At 37.2% G+C, this 21,139-nt stretch overlaps 2 protein-coding genes across 3 annotated transcripts; one reads left to right on the top strand and one right to left on the bottom strand.

Moving 5' to 3' along the window:
* Positions 1-5,272: 5,272 nt before the first annotated feature.
* LOC105162242 (arogenate dehydrogenase 2, chloroplastic) lies at positions 5,273-8,908 on the top strand. Its single transcript, XM_011080236.3, has 2 exons — positions 5,273-6,600; positions 8,556-8,908. The coding sequence occupies exon 1, from the start codon at positions 5,454-5,456 to the stop codon at positions 6,579-6,581; it is 1,128 nt and encodes a 375-aa protein (XP_011078538.1). The 5' UTR covers positions 5,273-5,453; the 3' UTR covers positions 6,582-6,600; positions 8,556-8,908.
* An 83-nt stretch (positions 8,909-8,991) lies between these two features.
* Positions 8,992-20,878, bottom strand: LOC105162312 (protein LATERAL BRANCHING OXIDOREDUCTASE 1). 2 transcript variants are annotated; one of them, XM_088880535.1, is made up of 4 exons: positions 20,434-20,878; positions 10,662-10,909; positions 10,025-10,352; positions 8,992-9,375 (listed from the first exon to the last, which is right to left on the bottom strand). In XM_088880535.1, the coding sequence occupies exons 1-4, from the start codon at positions 20,671-20,673 to the stop codon at positions 9,139-9,141; spliced, it is 1,053 nt and encodes a 350-aa protein (XP_088736661.1). In that variant the 5' UTR covers positions 20,674-20,878; the 3' UTR covers positions 8,992-9,138. The 2 variants fall into 2 exon arrangements, with proteins under 2 accessions (XP_088736661.1, XP_088736662.1); XM_088880536.1 differs by lacking the exon at positions 20,434-20,878 and adding an exon at positions 17,558-17,698.
* Between the last annotated feature and the right edge of the window lie 261 nt (positions 20,879-21,139).

Raw genomic sequence — 21,139 nt, 5'->3', positions numbered from 1 at the left:
AGTCCCTTGATTTTTAGACTTATTTAATTCAACCCCGAAAATTTATAAAATTTTAATATAGTCCTTTAAAATGTTGATATATATTTGACTATATTTATTTTCTAATTGATATGGGACTTTCTAATTCAAGCAAATTAGGTAATTATGTTTAATATATATAATTTCTTTTGCATCTCAAATTAACTCAAATACACTTTTTGTAAATAAGTCCTAAATAGAAATAGGGAAAAAAGAATAAATCTCGTGAGTAATAGTAAATAATTTTATTAAAGATTATACTTAATATTTAACATAATAATTATGGGGTGCCACAAAATGATTGTATAAGAAAAAGTTTGGTGTTTGGATAGGAAAAATAGTTGGAGGAAAGTAAAACTGGATGTAATTGAAATTCCTTTGAAGTTTAATTTCTTTTCGTCTAAAATTGGGCGAAAAAGTGAAAATATAAGTCCAAAAAAATAAAAAATAAAAGTATATATTTTATTTTTCTTTACTCTATTACTCGTATATATAATTTCTCTCCAAGTTGTTTTACCTTACTACTTTAATATCGATATACAATTTTTTGAGAAAAGATAACTATTGAAAGTTAAGCACATGTATCACATAATAGATACACATTGCACGAAGGGTTTCGGTGATTACCTTTCTAGTTTGGTATAATAACTCGTAGGGAAATAAACCAACAAATCCTGAACCTTTCTGGCCCACATACAAGCTCACGCCTTAAACCCTACGAGACTGTGATGATACTCCAAGAGAGAATGCTTGGATGAATTTTTGGGAGAATACACGTAGAATGAATTAATGCACACTCTTGAATTCAAAGAAACGCCTTATTTATAGGTGTGTATCATGTATATCACAAGCGGAGTCCTAATCCTAGATAAACTCAGGAGATCTCAAACTCTTACTCAGATATCATTTATCCAAGATTAATCTTTTATCTCAATATCAAGTTTTGGAGACTACAAATAGGAAAAAGTATTATTTTAGTTCGTTAAGTATGCCTAATTTTAATTTTAGTCCAATAACTATGTCAATTTTTGTTTAAGTCCAGTAACTTACGAAATTGCTTACTTTTAGTCCTCTGGCAGATTTTCGGACAATTGTACCCTTATGAGTGCATATGGACTAAAACTGCCTTTCAAAAGTTGCATAGGGGTAAAATTATCCGAAAATCTGCCAGAGGACTAAAAGTAAGCAATTTCGTAAGTTACTGGACCTAAACAAAAATGGACATAGTTATCAGACTAAAATTAAAATTAGGCATACTTAACGGACTAAAATAATACTTTTCCCCTACAAATATTGTATTAGATAAAGACATCCAAGAGAAGTTCTCCTAACGATAAGTTTGGAAGACTAGAAAACTCTATAAAATATGAATGTATATCCAATATCTCCAACCCATATATATTTGATATAGTCTCTCTAAACTAAAATTTCTCGTCTCTCATTCCCCCTTTTATAGAGGAAATAAGGCATGCGACCAAGCGAGAAAAGAATTGTGAGGAGAGTTATATTAAGTCATCACCGAACTGACATAACTCTTCAACTCAAAGCTCGCTACATATCCAAAACCTTGTGGTTGCACTTGATCAACCATCTCTAGATCCCTCAATAAATAGATAGAGCACACTTAACCCTATCAAATATGCTTAATAAATTATCTACTTAAACCATAAAAAAATATATAAAAATATGATTTTTAGTCCACAAGAAAATTCTGGTCAGATCAATACAAAAATAAATGATACCTAATGGGCACTAACGGATTTAGTTTATTGTTAGACAATCGTTAAAATCAAGGACTACTGATAATTGGTAATTACGTCAAATCTCAAAAAAATTTATTGTAATTTATTCTAAATATTATAATAACTATTTTGTGATCTTATAATTACGTTGAAGAATCAATTATTGATCCTTAACGTATATTTTTAATTTATCATAAAAGGGCCCACATTTACATTGGAAAAAGGAGAGGAATCTCTTCATTTTTTTCAACGAATATAGGGAATTAATTTTTCATATAAGTTGTGTGTCTGTTTATATATCGGCCTCTACCAAACATTTAAAATATTTTTTAAAGCACAAAACATTTTTAAATATTTGGTTACAAGAGTACAGTACAACGAGAGTTGGTTCAAAAATTAAATATTTATAAAGGTAAATTACATTCATATTTCTTGAAATTTGATCTAATTACGAATACATTCTTATTAGATAAAAACTATTATTATCTTAATTCAAATTTGTTCCATCTCACATGTAACTCTATTTGGTATAATTTTTGTGAATTTTTTATGTGATATTTCAAAAATACTCCTTGTACAAATTTGTGGACCAAACTTGTGGTAAAGTATCTTGGTCATTTTGCCGGTACTGCACTATTTTAAAATGAAGAATGCTGGCTAATGCCTGCAATTTTAGCAAGACTCCAAAACTCTTGGTTCTTGATGTTGGATTTGGGCTAATTGAGCTAAAAATTTTGAAAAAGAAGACCTGCAAAACAAAGGATTAGCACTCCGATACTTAAAGTTAGTCCTAGATTTAAGAATAGATGAATATAAAAATAAATTAAGACAAAAAATTATGATAAAAATAAAAATTTCGTATGCAAGAGCACGAGATTAAAGTAATAGAGTAGCAGCGAAAAGAGTCTTTAGAGTGTGGAAGAGGAAGATCCGTTGGGGGTACTCCTTGTATTTATAGAAGAAGAGTCCTTCTATAGCAAAAATCTAATGAGGTGTATCTGGTCAGGGGAACCTGAATTTCCGGTGAAAAAAGCGGGATTTGGGGAAGGTGCTCCTCCTTATCCGTTTCTTGAACAACAAGTCGGGGGACTTTTTCTCCGTGCGAGTTATTATCAGGTGAAGAGTCCTTTAGGGTGAAGAGTGCTTCCTCTTGAGGGCACTCTCTTTCCTATCAGCTGGCTTTAGTGGCCTCTTAATTGGGCTCCTCCTCTGGGTTAGATATGACAAAGTGGGCTCTTCCTCGACTGGGTTTTGGTGTACGGAGGGGGCCCTTTGGGCTGATCCAGATGGATCTTTTTGTTGGGCCAAGCTGAATCGTAGGAGGTCCCTTTCTTGGGCTGGGCATAGTGATTTAGACAGATTGCTTTCCTCTTGGGCTGGTGGGCATTCGCCTGAGATTAGTACTTCGTTTTGGGTCAATTTCTCTTGGGTGATACCCATCACTGGCGATAAAGAGTTGAAAAGACAACTAGAAAAATTCTAGCACAGACTTGTCTAAAGCAGTTATTATAGATATATTGATGTATAATTTATAAAAAGTGACCAATTACCAATTATAGGTATTCTAGACCTGAAAAGCAATTTCATTGGATCTTTCGGTACCTTTTTTTTTTGGTTAAATTATATCGATATCCTCTAAAATTATACCTGATTACACAATCACTCTACGTCCTTTGCAAGATTATATACACCCATAACGTACCACGAGGTATTTGTGCAGACTTTTCTAACTTAACAGGGATCGCACTTATAATTACAACTACAGTCTCAAAAGATGTACTTACAATTTTGTAAAAATTATAAAATATTTGTATAATTAAGTTTAAGTTTAAGAAGTGTCAACGTAATTCACCTGAGAATTTTCGAGAAGTCAAAATATATTAAATTTTTTTTTATGAAAAAAGAAATTCTAATCATCAGCAAGTCCCATTCAAAGAAAGGCAACTACAACACAACTCCAAAAGGAAGAAAAAAAGGAAAAAAAAAAAAAACAAAGAGGTAAAGGTATAATATATTGCAAGTGGGAAATGCAACTTTGTGCGACTGTTCCTTACGCTATAAACTACTTATTTTTGGGTAGATTATGGAGAAATCGAGTAAAATTAGATTTAAATACTAATTTTTAATTTTTATAAAATTATAAGTATATGTTTTGAATTTATAGTTATAATTATACGTATATCCTCTTTTTAGAAATAAAAAATTACAAATATAGCTCCTCAGAGAATGTATTTGTAATTTGATAAAGATAGGGGTATTTGCATAATTAAACATAACCTTAGGACTTATCGATATAATTTAATCTGAAAATATTAAATAAGGGACAAGTTTGAAAATTTATGTATTTTTCTTTGCTTGATTCAGCATTTTTCTTCCAAATCCTAATGAAAAGGGAGTCATGTGTAAATTGAGAATTTTTGGAGGGAGTGTAAAACGTAATTTCAAAGACTTTTTAGGAAAAAGTGTAATTTAGTATTTTTTTAGGGGAATTAAGTGTAATCAACCCATTTTATTATATTTTTCTAATTTATATATACACATCACATGTTTATAAATAGCATAAATAACATAAATTTTATACGGATGACATGTATATATTCAATGAAATAAGAGATACCATAGAATTTGCAAGATAAAATTCAATCTGCATAAAACCAACGTAAAATCTTAAATTTTAACTGCAGTTAATAAATATACGTCCCGATTTTAACTATTATCAAAATATTTATTATGATTTTCAATTATGATAAATAATTCGACCTCGTCTGCAGAAATAAAGACTAATAGTCGTGGCAGGCTATGGTTAATTAGTCATGCTTTATACCTTTGACCATATCAATAACAAAAACCCACATTTTTGTCGATGGATACCGATTGTTTAATTAAAATTCATGACGTAATTCTAATCGATTTATGTCAAAGAAACAAAAAGAAAAAAGAAAAATCCTTTCTTTTTATCCCATGTTTCATAAATTTTAGAAGGGTCCAATTTTTAAATAATTTCTAACTTTAGGGGGTAATGCATTTTGCCCCACAAGCTTTTGATTTGTATTTTTAAAAGTGTGAAGATTTTAAATAATTTAGGTGGTTTGTGTGTGTGTGTGTTTATAATTTTTAAGCTTAGGTGGTTAGATGCATAAATTTTTTAAGTTTAGGGTAACATGCACATGACTTAAATTATTTCAAATTTGTCCATGGAATATTCTACCAAAAATGAAATTATGAGTGGAAATATACCTCTTCACAGGTATTTATATGTGTTGAAGATGTGTAAGATTAATTTGATTAGAAAATATTTATTTGATCTGTAATAACTCAATAAATATAATTTTTTATTTAATTTTTTAATATTAATAAATTTAATTAAATTTTAATTTATAAAAAAATATTTATTAAATAAAAATAAATATTAAAAAAATAAATAAAAAATTATTTAAATTATAGAAAATTTACGTGTGTAAAAAAGAAAAAAGAAAAAAATAGAGCGGACCACCAAACCCCCTCAATCAGCCACCACCAACTTCCTCCTCCCTCCACACGCGCAGACAGACAAACACACACCAGCACGCTCACTGTGTGTCCGCCTATACATATATATATATAGTATAGATATACACGCCCACATATGTCTCCTCCTCTTAATTGTTCCACTTATAGTAATTAAGCACCTAAACCCAGCTTAAATTTGCAGCTATGAGTTCCTTCTCCTCCCTTCAACCCACCACCACGCCGCCGCCGCCCGCCGCCACGCGCACCTCCCTCCTTCCTTACCACTGTGCCCACCAATTGTCTTTCTCTTCCTTTCCAGCCCAGCGACTCCATTCCGGCCGCCGTCACCGCTTCCGGGTCCGCGCAATTGATGCCGCTCAGCCCTATGACTATGAGGCCCACCTCGTCAACCGCTTCACTCAATCCACCAAGTTGAAAATCGCTATTGTTGGGTTTGGGAACTTCGGTCAATTCCTGGCGAAGGCGTTCGTTCGCCAGGGACACACGGTTTACGCGCATTCGCGATCTAATTACCAGTCTATCGCTCAATCGCTCGGCGCCGCCTTCTTCTCCGATCTCCACGACCTCTGCGAGCAGCACCCGGACGTCATCCTCATTTGTACGTCTATCATTTCGACTGAATCAGTGCTCAGAGCTATGCCCCTCCAGCGCTTAAGGAGGAACACGCTGTTTGTTGATGTTCTGTCGGTCAAAGAATTCCCGAAGAATATTTTCATTCAACATCTTCCCAACCATTTCGATATTCTCTGCACTCACCCGATGTTCGGGCCGGAGAGTGGGAAACACAGCTGGCAGAATTTGCCCTTTGTGTTTGATAAAGTGAGGATTGGGGATGAGGAGTCGAGGGTCGCCAGGGTAGAGGCTTTCTTGGATATTTTCAAGAAGGAAGGGTGTACTATGGTGGAGATGACTTGTGCCGAGCACGATAAGTACGCAGCGGGATCGCAGTTTATTACACACACGATGGGTAGGATCCTTGAGAAGTTGGAGTTGGAGAGTACTCCGATTAATACCAAGGGGTACGAGACTTTGTTGAATTTGGTGGAGAATACGGCTAGTGATAGTTTTGACCTGTATTATGGGCTTTTTATGTATAACAAGAATGCGATGGAGCAGCTGGAAAGGTTGGATTTGGCATTTGAGGCGTTGAAGAAGGAGTTATTTGGACACTTGCATGAGGTATTGAGGAAGCAGTTGTTTGGGAAGGCAGAGGAGGGAGGCTTTCGGAGGCCCATGCTGGCTAAATTGCCGAAGAATGGGACTCCATTGTTGCCACCTCAATCAGAGACTTTGAGCAACAAGAGCAATTAGATGATTTCTGTTGTATTAGGTATGCACCTGTCTTTCCAACATGATACCTTGATTGAAGGGATTTGTTCTTTGGCCTTATTGTGAGTGAAAACAATGAAATTAATTGATGCATCGATATAATCAATCTATTTGTATAGCTTCCCTGTCTTGATTGAATAATGCAAAATAAAATGGAGTAGGTATTCTTGGGTCTTTTTAAGTGCATCACATATGCTGGAACGATCAATTTCAAAGTATAGGATGCGAGACAGATTTGGTACTCTTCTATGTTATTGATAAATAAGGTTAAAGTTGCTTCTGTATCCATATAACAAATGCGTTCATGCCAAATATAACCACTTGCTTGATGCATACAAACAGGGGAGTGAACTATAATTTTTAATTTTCTATTCTCCAAAGCCATGTAATATTAAGAAAATGATGTATGGCAATAAAGCTAAATGAAAGAAGTGGAAAGAGAAATTGATATTGCTAGTGCATTTGGAATTCTATTGCCATTATGTACTGAAAACGCCAATTCATTGCCTGGCATCAATACCTCACATGGAAGAGCAAACATTGGGACATGGATGGTTGGTTGACATGATCATATCTGTACTATGATATGATCAAATTCTACTCTCGTTTGATTCTTCCCGTTTTATCAATACAATACCCACAAAGCATGTGGTTAAGACTTCCATTCAAGGCTGTGCTGAGTTTACTTGATTATACGTAGATCAAGTTTAGTTTGAGAGTTGTACTTATTGTTATGTGCTTCTCAGTCTTTCCTTTTACTTTTGAGAACTCCTTGAGAAAGGTTCTGCAGTTCTGATGGTAGTATGAAGAGGTTTGTCCACTAATTAATTCTAGCTGTGTGAAGTAGGAAACTCCTAGCGCATTCCCTTGTGAATTTGATGTTGGGAACCCCTGATCAATTATACCTATGTTGGTTGAGCTGAAAAAAAATGTCATATGTTGGCTGAATTGCTGAAGATATTGGAGTCGGGGTTTGGAGTGAACGAACATGCTACGGCATGTATAAAATTGGTCTTTAACCTAAAAACTGAAATTTCCTGTTTTTATTTGGTGTATGCTGCCCTATCTGTTGTACTGTGGGGTGTGGAGGGTTAATCGGCTTTATCATAAATGATAAGCTGATTGAGAAGTCTTAGTAGGAAAAGAGTGTACTTCAATGGGATTAATGCTGTGTCCATAAATATTGGCTTTCTTAAGAAAGAGAAACTTTTGGGAAATTATAGTTTGGAAGATGAGAACTTCATGGGGTTGAGGTTATATCTGGGAGTATTAGGCATTAATTCATCAGTGAGACGGGACTGCTAACATAACTGTTGCCTGTTACAGATCTAACTGATTGGCAAAATTGCAAATATTCATAATGCAAAGTAGATTCCGATACTCACCTTCCTCTCGGCTAATTAATAACTAAGAGGAAGATTGTTAGGGGAGAATTCAAGAACGCTGAAAGTTTTCTTGATGTTGAAGAATCATCTTCACTATGATCATGTCAAAACCTGGCTGTAGATGAATCACGCTTTGCAATTATCTATTCCTGCAAAAATCACCAAGAGCAGACTTGTAATTACTCTTGGTATATGCAAATGTATCTGTGGAACAGTTTGAGCATTCAATCAATGATAATTTTATTTTACTGCAAAAGAGTGCATTGTCTAGAAAATAATTCTGAGAAGATTATGGCAAGATACATCACACCACTTGCATACTTGGATCTTGAGAATTTGCTATCTTTTGGACCAATCTTGTGTTAATATGTGGTCCAAGTATGAGCATGCTCAAAAGAACCACCTCTCTGCGGGTGTATCTTTGAGAATGAACCAAAATTACATCGAACTGTTGATTTGTTTTGTCATTACTACTTGCCTCACTATGTTGCCTTGGATACTCAGTTCATGTCTTTAACTACATTATTGATTGTACTGATTCTAAGGCTTAATACTTCTCTGGTATTTCCAGCTTTGATCGGCAGACAGATGTGTCACCATTTCCTGGCTCTGCATATCAAGGTTACTCATCCTGGTAACAGACCAAAGGGTGATGGAGACATTCAGTGGTGTACAGACGGTAGTGTAACTTATCACTGAGAGACTCTTTTCCTTGCATTCTTTGTTGTGCCTCTTTTTCCCCCTTTCCTTTTTCTTTTTTTCATGTTTGTCTATTTCGCACCGTGTTGTAGTCGTTTATTAACGGAAATATATTGTATGGTCCAGCTTAATCGTTGTCATGGAGTAGCTGTCAGCCAGAGCTGATATGTTTTATTTCTTGATGAATTAATCTAAGTTGGGAATGTAATGTCTGATCAATGCTCATCCCTTTCTCATGTTATACTCTTGTCTTTATCATGTTCTGCGTTCAGTGGAACTGGTAAAACATTCTCACTTGGACTGAAGTATGAAGAATTCTGGACTTGTATTTTCCAGGTATTAAACCAACCATGGTAATTCTTGTTATATATCGGTACGCGATTCCTATGATCAGCTGCTCATGTAGTTTAAAGGTACCCTCACATTCATCATAACCAGAAACCCAGAAAAAGAAACTAAACTCTAACTGCATCGATCGGCCTCTTAACCTGCTGATAATAGTGGAAATAACTCTCCGTGTAGTTCTTTATTTTCTTGAACGCTCTCGGCCTCCTCTCATCCACAAGTTCCTCCACCGGCCCAATCTCTTTTGCAGGATCCGGGGCGCAAAACATAGCAAATGTGTTCCTCTCCCTTGTCGAGTTTGTAAGTGCTCTATGCACCGGGCTCTTGAATATCCCATTGCTCATTATCTGTGTAAAAACGAGCGACAACAATAGATCGTAAGAATGCTCGTATCATGCTAAACAAGGTAATGGCGATGAATCCCATTGAAGCGACTCTATATAAGGCAAAACGCAACAGACCCCTTCTGGGACTGGGAGTCACTGTCATTACTATGTCTCTCTCCCTTTTTGAAATTGCTAAAGGCTTTCCTTCAAGTTAATATTTATTGTACCATATTCGACGTGCGTGCATAATTCAAAATATGAAACAAAAGAAAAATAAAATAAATAATTGATCATGACTGATATTTTCTTAAAATAACATTTCAGTAATTTTAAATACAAATGAATAATTTTTTTAATAGAAAAATTCTAAAGAAATGGTAATTTAGTGTAAAAACAAATATATTTAAAAATATTGTGATCAACATATATCCGAAGGTGATTACTCTAGCCCCTCCACACTTAATAAACAGTATAGAAAGACCACCAGTTGTGTTAGAGCATGGAGTAAATTTAGAACTTGTGCAAATATCACTAATCATCCTTAAAATTTACTGTACTACTCTCGTCCTTGAGACTCGATTGATACTGAAAATTTAGAGGCGGAATCGGCAATATATACATAACAAGAACTATGAATTAAAATCATTTTAGTCAAACAATATATACATACCTCAAGTTGGTCCCCGACGTTAACAACCAGAGCGTAAGGCATTATAGGAACACGAAACCACTGATTATCTTTCAGCAGCTGAAGCCCTTCTACTTGTTCGTCTTGCAAGAGGATGGTTATCCCTGAACCGTCTGCGTGTGGTTTGAGCCCGACAACTAGGTCCGGCCTCGCACACGGTGGATAGTAGTTGAACCTTGCGTACATCGAGGGTCGCTCCCCAAATTGCATCACAAAACTATCCTCTGGTAAGCTTAATGACCTTGCCATTGCTTTGAGGAGCTGGTTTTCGATGTGTCTCAGCCTAGCAGTATAGTCATACAACATATCTCTGCAAAATGAATGACATATAGGGTAAATTACAACGATACATTCTGGCGTTCATTAAGTCTAATTGTATAAAACACCATTCACGATGCAGAACTTATAAGGACACTCCATGATCGACAACCTTTTACGATGGGTAGTTATTTGTGTAATTAGATCTAACTTCAAAGGTATCAATGTAATTTATCCCGACATATATATCTTTCACACCATCAAATTAGTACACATGGAGAGTAACAATTAACACGGGATTCATCTGTCGTTGTGCATGATGAAGTCGATCCGTTTCACTGTTTGGAACGTCGAAAATTACCTGAAAGATACGGGGTTTTCGGGCCAATATCTGAGCTTTTGCTGATCTTGCGGATGAACTAAAAGATACAACCTATCAACCCAATCGAGGAGTTGGTTGTCAAAGAGAACCATATCATTGCCATAACCTTCAAAGTTATCGCTTGGCCTGGCGTACTTCTGCTTCTCCCCCGTCGGCAAGTGGAAAAATTCTCTGGCGAGCTCGCGCACTTGATCTAGGAAGGAACTCTCAATGCCATGGTTTACTGCCTGAAATCCAAAAATGTTGGCAGTTGACGTTTCGAACGTTGCTTCATTGTTCTATGTATTATGTATAGTAAAGGAAAACAAATGAACAAATTCGTCTAGTTATATATAACTATATATCTTGAAATTAGACATAATTATAAATACTTACTTGTTATTTAAAAATTATCAATACTCTATGATTTTAACGACTAGCTCAATCTTTTAGTCTCCATTAGGCATTCAGTTTTTTATGATGAACTAGCCAAATGCCATTGTCGACCATGAATTATATAGTATTACTTATTTTATAATTTTTTTTCAATATTTTTATAAATTAAGTGAACAATATTTTTACACTTAAAATTTTTTTTCTGTCCACCTCGTTTGTTTTTTTTTTACACTTTTTCAAATATTTTCTAAAAAAAAAAAGAGAAAAACAACACACCAACAACAAATTTGATAACTAAATTCAGGTTGTCCATCCAATGATTACATAATTTCATAAAATATGAGAAGTTATTTATAATTTTCAAACAATGAGAAGATATTTATAATCATGTCTAATCTCAGGAAAGCATGCTATAACTTACCCTATATATTACTCCATAATTCATGTGAAAATTAATGCAGTAACCAACCATAAAAGTTATTTTCCAAGGGCAAAATAATCAATTCATATTATGCTTTTTGTTATTGATTGATTCTGTTATATTTTTGTTTTTGGGTTATTTGTTTTCTTGATGAGAAGTTGAAAATTAGTATATTTTAATAATGAGTAAACTTTTGTAATTATTGTAAATGTATATGTAAAACATTAATTATAACATAATATCGATTCAGTTATGTAATCACTAATATATATATACATATATACTGGAAGTATCAAAATCCAAAGGAATATCTCATTAGGGGTACAAATGGCTTCCTCACAATAAGAATAAACGGTCAAGAGATTCTCACTATTATATATTTAATGATAAGTTGCGCTTATTTGTATTATTTTACCTCTAGTATATTATGATAAAAATCAAAGTACGTAAATTAAAATGCAATCTCAAAATAAATTTCTACTATTCATATCAAAATAAAATTAAGGAAAAATCGTAGTTTTTGGGCCCATATGTTAGAGTGTTTTTCAATTAATCCCATCTCTTACGATCTTATGGGAAAATTGAATCTTATTAAATTGAAAAAAAAAAAATTCATGCCAGGATCGGTGTGGGAGAACCTTATAGGCATCCTGGTGGTGCCAGTGCTGGACAAACATGACAAATACTTAGGTCTCTCGTTGGTTGTGGGCTGATCTAAGAGAGCCGTCTTTGAGGGGATAAAGGAGTGGATTTGGAGAAAACTTTAGGGGTGGTCGACGAAGAGGCTATCACAGGCAGGACGAGTTGTGATGATCAAATCAGCTATCCAGGCTATACCAACATATGTTATGAGTTGCTTTCGGCTCCTGGACGGTCTGTTGAAACCAGATTGAGAGTATGATAGCGGCATTTTTTGAAACCAAGATGGGGATCGAAAAGTCCACTAGATGTCTTAGAGTAAGATTTGTCAGGGGAAGAAGGAAGGTGGTCTTAGGATTCGCAGATTGAAGGAGTTCAACAATGTATTGTTATGTAAGCAAGCATGGAGAATGGTATCAGCATCAAACAACTTGTTGCATAATGTGTATAAACACAAGTGTTTTTGGAATGACTCCTTTCTAACGGCATCAGGAGGCGGGCATCCCTCTTATGCATGGCGGTCGCTAATGGCGGCTAGGCCACTGTTGTTGGTAGGAGTGAGGTGGGCATCGGGTCAAGAGGGCTCGGATTTTCAAAGATCCTTGGATCCCTAAACCATCCACTTTTTAACCAATTTGATCAGCCCGCACACTATCGTCGAGTACCACCATGATGCGCTTTTGATGGCAGAGGGTGGCTGAAGCTTAGAGCTGCAATTGGCAGAATTTGAGGCATATGATGTGGAGTGGTTTCGGCTAACGAAACTTGACTGAGGGGTGAAGGACCGACTGTACTAGCACTTCAAAAATAAGGGGTCTTTCACAGTTGATGTGGTCGAGGTTTTTTTGCTAGGGAATAAATCGGGATTTTACCACGACGGAATTTTACACCAGGTGAAATATAGTTTCCGCCAAAAATGTGTAATTCTCAAGAATGAGGGGTCTTGTCAATGAATAGTCACCTTCAGGGCTCTCCAAAACTATTTCGGCCCCGCTTCCCGTCGACGTTGATGATCCATCGACATGCAGACTCCAGGAAGGTGTAGAGATACTCGCTTCATCATATGCCAACTCTACAATGAAGTCAGCTAGCTCCTGTGCCTTAATGGCTGGTCTTGGTTGAAATTCGACACCAAATTCACTTAACTCTACAGCCCACTTGACCATTCTTCCGGAGACCTCCAGACTTGAAAGTACTTGCTTCAGGGGGTGATTCGTCAGTACTACTACTTGGTGCAACTGAAAATATGGCCTCAATTTTCTGGCTGCGGTGATTAGAGAGAGGGCTAGTTTTTCGATTTGGGAGTACCTGGATTCGGCCCCTTGCAGCATTCTACTGACATAGTACACGGGCTGGTGCTCTCTGTTTTCCTGTCGTACCAAGACCGAGCTAACTGCATCTCCAGAAATTGCCAAGTAAAGGTAGAGGGTTTCTCCGATTCTTGGTTTTGTCAGTAGAGGCGGAGAAGATAAATACCTCTTCAGCGCATCAAATGCTTCTTGGCTAGATTTGTCCCACTCAAATTTTGCTGCACCGCGAAGTACTTTGAAGAAATGCAGTCCCTTATCCGCAGACCGCGAAATGAATCTATTCAGGGAAGCCAGTTTTCCGGCGAGCGTTTGCACCTCTTTGATTGACTTGGGAGGGCGCATATTCATTATAGCGCTGATTTTCTCGGGGTTCACCTCTATACCTCTCTCAGAGATCATGTAACCGAGGAATTTTCCCCCTCGCACCCCAAAAGTACACTTGGCGGGATTCAACTTCATGCCGAAAGCTTTTAGGATTTGAAAACACTCTTCCAGATCCTTGACGTGATCTTGTTCTTTGACACTCTTAACCAGCATGTCGTCTATGTATACCTCCATGTTCCGACCTATCTGGTTTTTGAACATGTCGTTGACGAGTCGTTGATACGTTGCTCCGGCATTCTTGAGGCCGAACGGCATGACATTGTAGCAGAAGATACCTTGATCTGTGACGAAGCTCGTCTTCTCTTGATCTTCAGGCGCCAACGAAATTTAGTTGTATCCTTGGTACGCGTCAAGAAAACTTAACATTTCACATCCTGAGGTCGAGCCAACCAGCAAATCGATTCGCGGGAGGGGGAAGGGGTCCTTTGGGCATGCCTTGTTCAGATTAGTGAAGTCAATGCAGAGACGCCACTTTCCGTTTGGCTTCGGGACCAGGACGACGTTAGCTAACCATTCCGGATATTGCACCGGGCATATGTGCTTTGCTTCCAATAGTTTATCCACCTCCGTTTGTATTGCTTGACTTCTCTCCAGCCCGAAAATCCTTTTCTTTTGCTTCACGGGTTTTGCTTCGGGGTTTACATTGAGCTGGTGAGTGATGACGCCGGGTGGGATTCCATAGAAATCCGTCATGCTCCATGCAAACACTTCCTCATTTTCAACCAAAAATCGTGTTAAACTCTCTTCAGTAGGCTGACACATTTCCGTGCCTATCTTTACGGTCTTCGCACCATCTACGGAGAGATGGATTACCTTCAGTTCCTCCACGGCTTCGACTCTCTTTTCCCCACAAGGTGCTCCCACGTACTCTTCGGGGGGGTCCGTTGTCTCTCGTCTCCCGTCGGTTATTTTTCTCTTCATTTTTCCATTGGTCGCGTCATCCGTCTTCTCGCGAGATCTTTTAAGTGTATTCATATAGCACTCTCTCGCCATTCTCTCGTCCCCTATCGCTTCTCCCACGCCGTCAGGAGTGGGGAATTTCAGCTTCAGGTGGTAAGTAGATGCTATCGCTCAGAAGAGGTTCAGGCTCGGTCTCCCCAAGATGACGTTGTAAGCGGGTGGGGCTTTCACCACGAGGAACTTCACTAATTTCGTGGATCTTTTTGGATGAGAACCGAGGGATAGTGGCAGCATCACCTCCCCCATTGGTTGGATCATGTCCCCGCTAAAACCCGTGAGAGGGGTATTCACCTTCCGAAGTTGTGCATTATCAATTCCTAACTGGACATATGCATCGTGGAATATAATATCAGCAGAACTTCCACTATCCACCAAGATTTTCTTGACCCAGAAGTTAGATATTGTGGCGGAGATGACCAAGGCGTCGTTGTGCTGATTCCTCGTAGGGTCTAAGTCCTGTTTGCCGAATGAAATCTCATCCTCTTGCAGCGATCTAATGGTGTGAACTTGGATAGGGGCTTGCGCATGACTCCCCCTAGCTGCTCGAGTGAGGGCCCTTCTAGCATTGGCCGAGTCGCCCCCAGCGGGGCCACCCGAAATCACGGCGATGACCCCTGCCGTGGGTTGGTTGTCGCCGTTTCCAGCTTGTTTGGAGGTTGATTCGCGGGGTTGGTGCTTCGGTCCCTGATTTACATATTCCTTTAAATATCCTCTTTGAATCAACTTTTCGATCTCATTTTTCAGATGGTGGCACTCCTCCGTAGTGTGGCCTCTGTCCCGATGGAAACGACAGTATTTGTCGGACTTGAGCCTCTTAGGATTGTCCTTCATCTTTTTTGGCCATTGATTGATCAGTCCCTGCCGCTCAGCTACGACTAATATCTCTCCTCTGGGGGCATTCAAAGGGGTGTAGCGGGCGAAACCAACTGGAGGTACATGTTTGCGTTCCTCCTTCGTCTTCGGCTCTTTCTCTTCTTCCCGACCCTTCCTTTTGTTGTTGAAGGAACGATCCATCGCGTTCGACTCCTCTATGCGGATGTATTTTTGCGAGCGTACAATCAAGTCCTCCATAGTGCTAGGGGGTTTGCCGGCTATAGATTCCTTGAATCTTCCCGGTTGTAGATTCTGCTGGACGATACTGGCCAACAACTCTTGATTGACGTGAGGGACCTCATGAACCGCATCTACGAATCTTTGCATGAAGTCTCTCAGGGTCTCGCCTTCTCTCTGGCGAACAGTAAACAAGTATGCCGCTGTTTTCGGGATCTTTTTGTTCATAGAGAAGTGGTGCAAAAAACGCTGAACCAACTGCTCGAGGCTGGAAATAGTTCCAGCGGACAGTTGGTTGAACCAGGCCAATGCGCACTTCGAGAGTGTAGTACGAAAGACTTTACAGTATGCGGCATCACTCAGATCATACCAATCAATCTTGGCATAGAATTTGTCTAAATGTTCTTGTGGATCTCCTGCCCCGTCATATTCTGGCAGATTCGACACCTTGAGACCGGTTGGGAGCGCCTCGGCTAGAATATAGGAGGCGAATGGACTTCATCTCGGAGGTGCCACAGCCAACGGCAAGTAGGAATCCTCGGCTCCCTGAGTTGGTGGGGGGGCGGAGGATTCTCGATTAGGGAGATTCCGGTTGTGAGTTTGCGCTACTTCAGGTCTGGAAATCCGACTGTATACTTCCTCTCGCCTCTGCCCTCCTCCTCGGGACCCGAGGATATTTCTCGACTTCTGCGAGGGGAAGGAGGGGGCGGGTTCACTGGTTGTTGCGCCACAAATTGGGCCACGGCTTGAGCCGCAGCTCGTGTGGACGCATCTCGAATCAAGGTTAGCAAAGCCTCCTTTGTCAGCTGAATCATCGGCTCTTGGGGGGGAGCATCCGGGGGGAGTACTCCGGTTGGGGGTACAGCTGGAGATTTCTGATGGAACGAGGGGACTCCTCCATTGAGGGGTGTCTGCTGGTGCGTTAGGGGGGTTACCTCCTGAGGAACTGACTGTTCGCCAGGGGGGTTCTGTTCCATTCCGTTTGCCTGGGCTTCTTGGATGGCGTCTAGATCGTGCACGTCATGAGCTCAGGACCTGGTCTGCATGCTCAACGTCGAGGTAAAAGTTTCCCACAGACTGCGCCAATGATGTGGTCGAGGTTTTTTTGCTAGGGAATAAATCAGAATTTTACCACGACGGAATTTTACACCAGGTGAAATATAGTTTCTGCCAAAAATGTGTAATTCTCAAGAATGAGGAGTCTCGTCAATGAATAGTCACCTTCAGGGCTCTCCAAAACTATTCCGGCCCCGCTTCCCGTCGAAGTTGATGATCCATCGACATGCAGACTCCAGGAAGGTGTAGAGATACTCGCTTCATCATATGCCAACTCTACAATGAAGTCAGCTAGCGCCTGTGCCTTAATGGCTGGTCTTGGTTGAAATTCGACACCAAATTCACTTAACTCTACAGCCCACTTGACCATTCTTCCGGAGACCTCCGGACTTGAAAGTACTTGCTTCAGGGGGTGATTCGTCAGTACTACTACTTGGTGCGACTGAAAATATGGCCTCAATTTTCTGGCTGCGGTGATTAGAGAGAGGGCTAGTTTTTCGATTTGGGAGTACTTGGAGTCGGCCCCTTGCAGCATCCTACTGACATAGTACACGGGCTGGTGCTCTTTGTTTTTCTGTCGTACCAAGACCAAGCTAACTGCGTCTCCAGAAATTGCCAAGTAAAGGTAGAGGGTTTCTCCGGTTCTTAGTTTTGTCAGTAGAGACGGAGAAGATAAATACCTCTTCAACAGTTAAGAGTGCATATCGCGCTACCTCCACCTTTGCTGATCTGTCATGCACAAGCGAGATCGACAGTCCTAATGCCTGGAGCTTCATTTGGCGTGTTAAAGCAGCCCTTGAGGTCCTCCTCTTCGCCTAGAGGTGTTTCCACTCAGCACTCCCAACCAAAGCGAACCTGTGATTTACGTCTCTAGTGTGGCGATAGGGAGGAGAGGCTAGAACACGTGTTAGTCGAATGTACCTTTGCGAGACGGATATGGGACTTAACACATATCCCGTGGAGATGGGTGGCCCGTGAAGGTCTTGGCGCTGACGTTTGGATATGATGAGCTCACAAGGGGTTGGACAGAGAGGAGTTCACCACGTGCCTCATAGTATGCTGGGAGCTTTGGTACAACAGGAACCGGTGCGTGTTCGAATCGGATAGTGGGGAGGCAGCAGCGGTGATGGGTGTCGTGGTCCAAATGGGTCCAATATTTAGTTTGCCCGATTGATAAGTTCTCTAAGTGGATTCATTGGCTTTTATCCATTATAACAGCTGAAGGTGTTTTGGTCGAAATATATGGGATCAAAAATATATTTTTTTCTAAAATTAATTAGTTAGAGCCACCCATTTTAAATTTTTCAAAAGCATTTCTAATTTAATAAGATTGATAAATTTTATTTAAAACTTATTCATGATTTTTATTCTTTTATACATATATATATATATATATATAATTTTTGAAGTTTATATTAGTATTTTATACGTCATTCTAATGTTATTATTTTTAAATTTTATTGTCCCTATATTAATAAGTTTAATTTTTAAAAATAACTTCTAAAAATTAATCATGTAAAAATAGTATCTGTCTATTTATGATTAATGTCCAAGTAATTTAGAGGAATCAAGATTCTTAAATAGCCTTTTTTTATAGAAATTTATGTTCTCCAACTAATTTCAATTTATTATTTTATTTAAATAAAGATACAAACATCTTTTCATAATAGAAACAAACATATGGGAAATTTTTACTTTTATATAATATATATATATATATATATAGATAAAGATTTAGATAGGTTTTTACTCTATAAATTAAATAACACAATTTATCTTAATAACTTTTTAAGAATTGTCCTAAGATGTTGGCTCCACTAACACATTGATCTTTCCTAGAAGATCACATTTCTTAAATAATAATGAAGGAAAAGTATTATTTTAATTTGTTAAGTATGCTTAATTTTAAATTTTAGTCCGACAACTATATTTATTTTTGTTTAGGTCCAGTACTTATAAAATTGCTTATTTTTAGTCCTTTGGCAGATTTTCAGACAATTTTACCCCTATGAGTGCATATGGACTAAAACTGCCTTTCAAAAGTTGCATATGGATAAAATTATCCGAAAATCTGCCAGAGAACTAAAAGTAAGCAATTCTGTAAGTTATTGGACCTAACAAAAATGAATATAGTTATTGGACTAAAATTAAAATTAAGTATATTTAGCGGACTAATAATGAAGAGATATGAATATCCAAAGTCAAATCATCAGCCCTCGAAATTGACATTTCTAGAACTATATGAATTGCTGCTATATATTTTATTAATTACAAAATCCTCCTATTATAATTAATCATGCCCAATTCTTTTGACCATGCATCATTAATTATTATGGTAGACCACCTTTTTCTTCTTTTTTTAATCATAATAACATAAAATAAAAAATCAGAATAACAATTACTAATAACATCTCGGCATAAGAAAATTGCTAGTTGCAATTTTAATCCCATATATAGTTTCACAAAATTACTTTCATATTTTGTTGAATTAACAAAAAAAATTCTTATAATTTGAAAATAGGCAAAAAAAGAAAATTCGTATTTTGTAAATCCCTGCAAAAAAATTGTTTGACATTAGGATTTGACGGAAAGTGCAATGCACGTACGAGTGATGCGACTTGAAGACTGTTTTGGCGTCCTTTCATGATTTTTTGTTGCTATTATGATTAAAATTAATTCCCCTATATGACTATATAATAGGTTTTGTTTTATTTATTTTTAACTTGTTTTGAGTGTTTTTTTTTTATTTTCGTCTCTCTAAAAAATTAAAAAAATTCTTTTAAATATACAAAAAAATTATATAAAATTTTTAATGTTTAATAAATTATATTAAAATCATAATTCAAAATTTAAGTATCTCAACAAATATGGATATTAATTAGTTATAGAAATTATACAATTAACAAATTCAAATATTATATAATTAAAAATATTAAATAAATTATATTTAAATTTATTAAATTATAAAAATTATACATTATTATTTTTTATTTCAAATTTTTTAACAATACCAAAAAATATAAAAATATATTTTTTATACATATTAATATACATTATTACTTTTTTTTCCTAATTTTTTGAAAATATACTTATTACATATTAAATACCAAAACAATTAAAAAATTACACTAAAAAGAATAATATACTAAATTTCATTTTTTTAATTTAGATATGTACATGAATATAAATCTTAAGCAATTATAATAATTATCATTTATAAATTAATTTAAATTATAATTTATAAATTAATTTAAATTATTATCTATGTGTTTTTATTAATTATATTATTTTTGTGTAAATAATATTCATATTTAATTATCATTTAAAACAAAAAATAAACTAATCATATATATATATATATATATATATATATATATACATGGATGTTACCAAGAAACTGAAATCCCAAACCTGAGTAGTTTTTCTTTTCATCAGGGACTTAAATCACAAAAACTTTGCACAAACTCATGAAAAGCGTTTTCTTGCAAGATCAAAGAAACTTGGTGCAGGTAAAAAGCGCGGAAGACAATTGGTATAGTTGAAGAGAAGGTGGAACCTGGAAGCAACCCCATGAGGTGAGAGCTAAGCGGAGCTTCAGCAGCTCCGGATCCATGGCGGATGACGAGGAAGCCAGTAAGCTAACATCAACAACTGGGATTTCTGTAGCCAGAGGAACACCGAAATCTATGGCCCCATAATCGCCATTAATGTCTCTCCAAATATAGCTCTGTGGCAGCTCATCGCCGGTTTCAACCAGTTCTTGAACTGTTGTTGCGGTGGAAGAGACTTCAGTCATCTCACTGATTAATTTCGTCAAACAGGTGGAAGAGATGGAAGGTTTTGAGTGTGTGGGATGGGTTGGGGACTATGTTTTGTAGAAGCCCACCTTTATATATATATATTAATCAAGTAGTCGAAGGATGGGAAGGATAACCATGACGAAATTTTGTTTGGTTTTGGGGAGTTTTGATAGGGCGTCCTCTCATCAAATTTATCATCTATTAGACTTCCTCAGGATAGTAAAATTACACCTTATCTGCTCAAACTTGAATTTCTTTCTAAAAATGTTCTTTTTGTAACAATGACGTGTTTGAAAGTTTACTTGAAAGCAGCTGAGTGTGGCAGTGAGAATACACACCTAGAGGCTCATCAAGCCCAATTCATAAGCCCATTTGGAAGTCAACGAGTCATATAAATTTTAAGATGCACAGTAGATCGAGTTGGATCAGTCCAATTTCATGTATTGAAATTTAGGACCAGCC

Source organism: Sesamum indicum, linkage group LG5 (genome assembly GCF_026168435.1).
Source record: "Sesamum indicum cultivar Baizhima isolate 11 linkage group LG5, ASM2616843v1, whole genome shotgun sequence".
Taxonomy (NCBI): Eukaryota; Viridiplantae; Streptophyta; class Magnoliopsida; order Lamiales; family Pedaliaceae; genus Sesamum; species Sesamum indicum.
The sequence above is the reverse complement of the archived record's forward strand: the minus strand, read 5'-3'. Positions and strand labels throughout refer to the sequence as shown.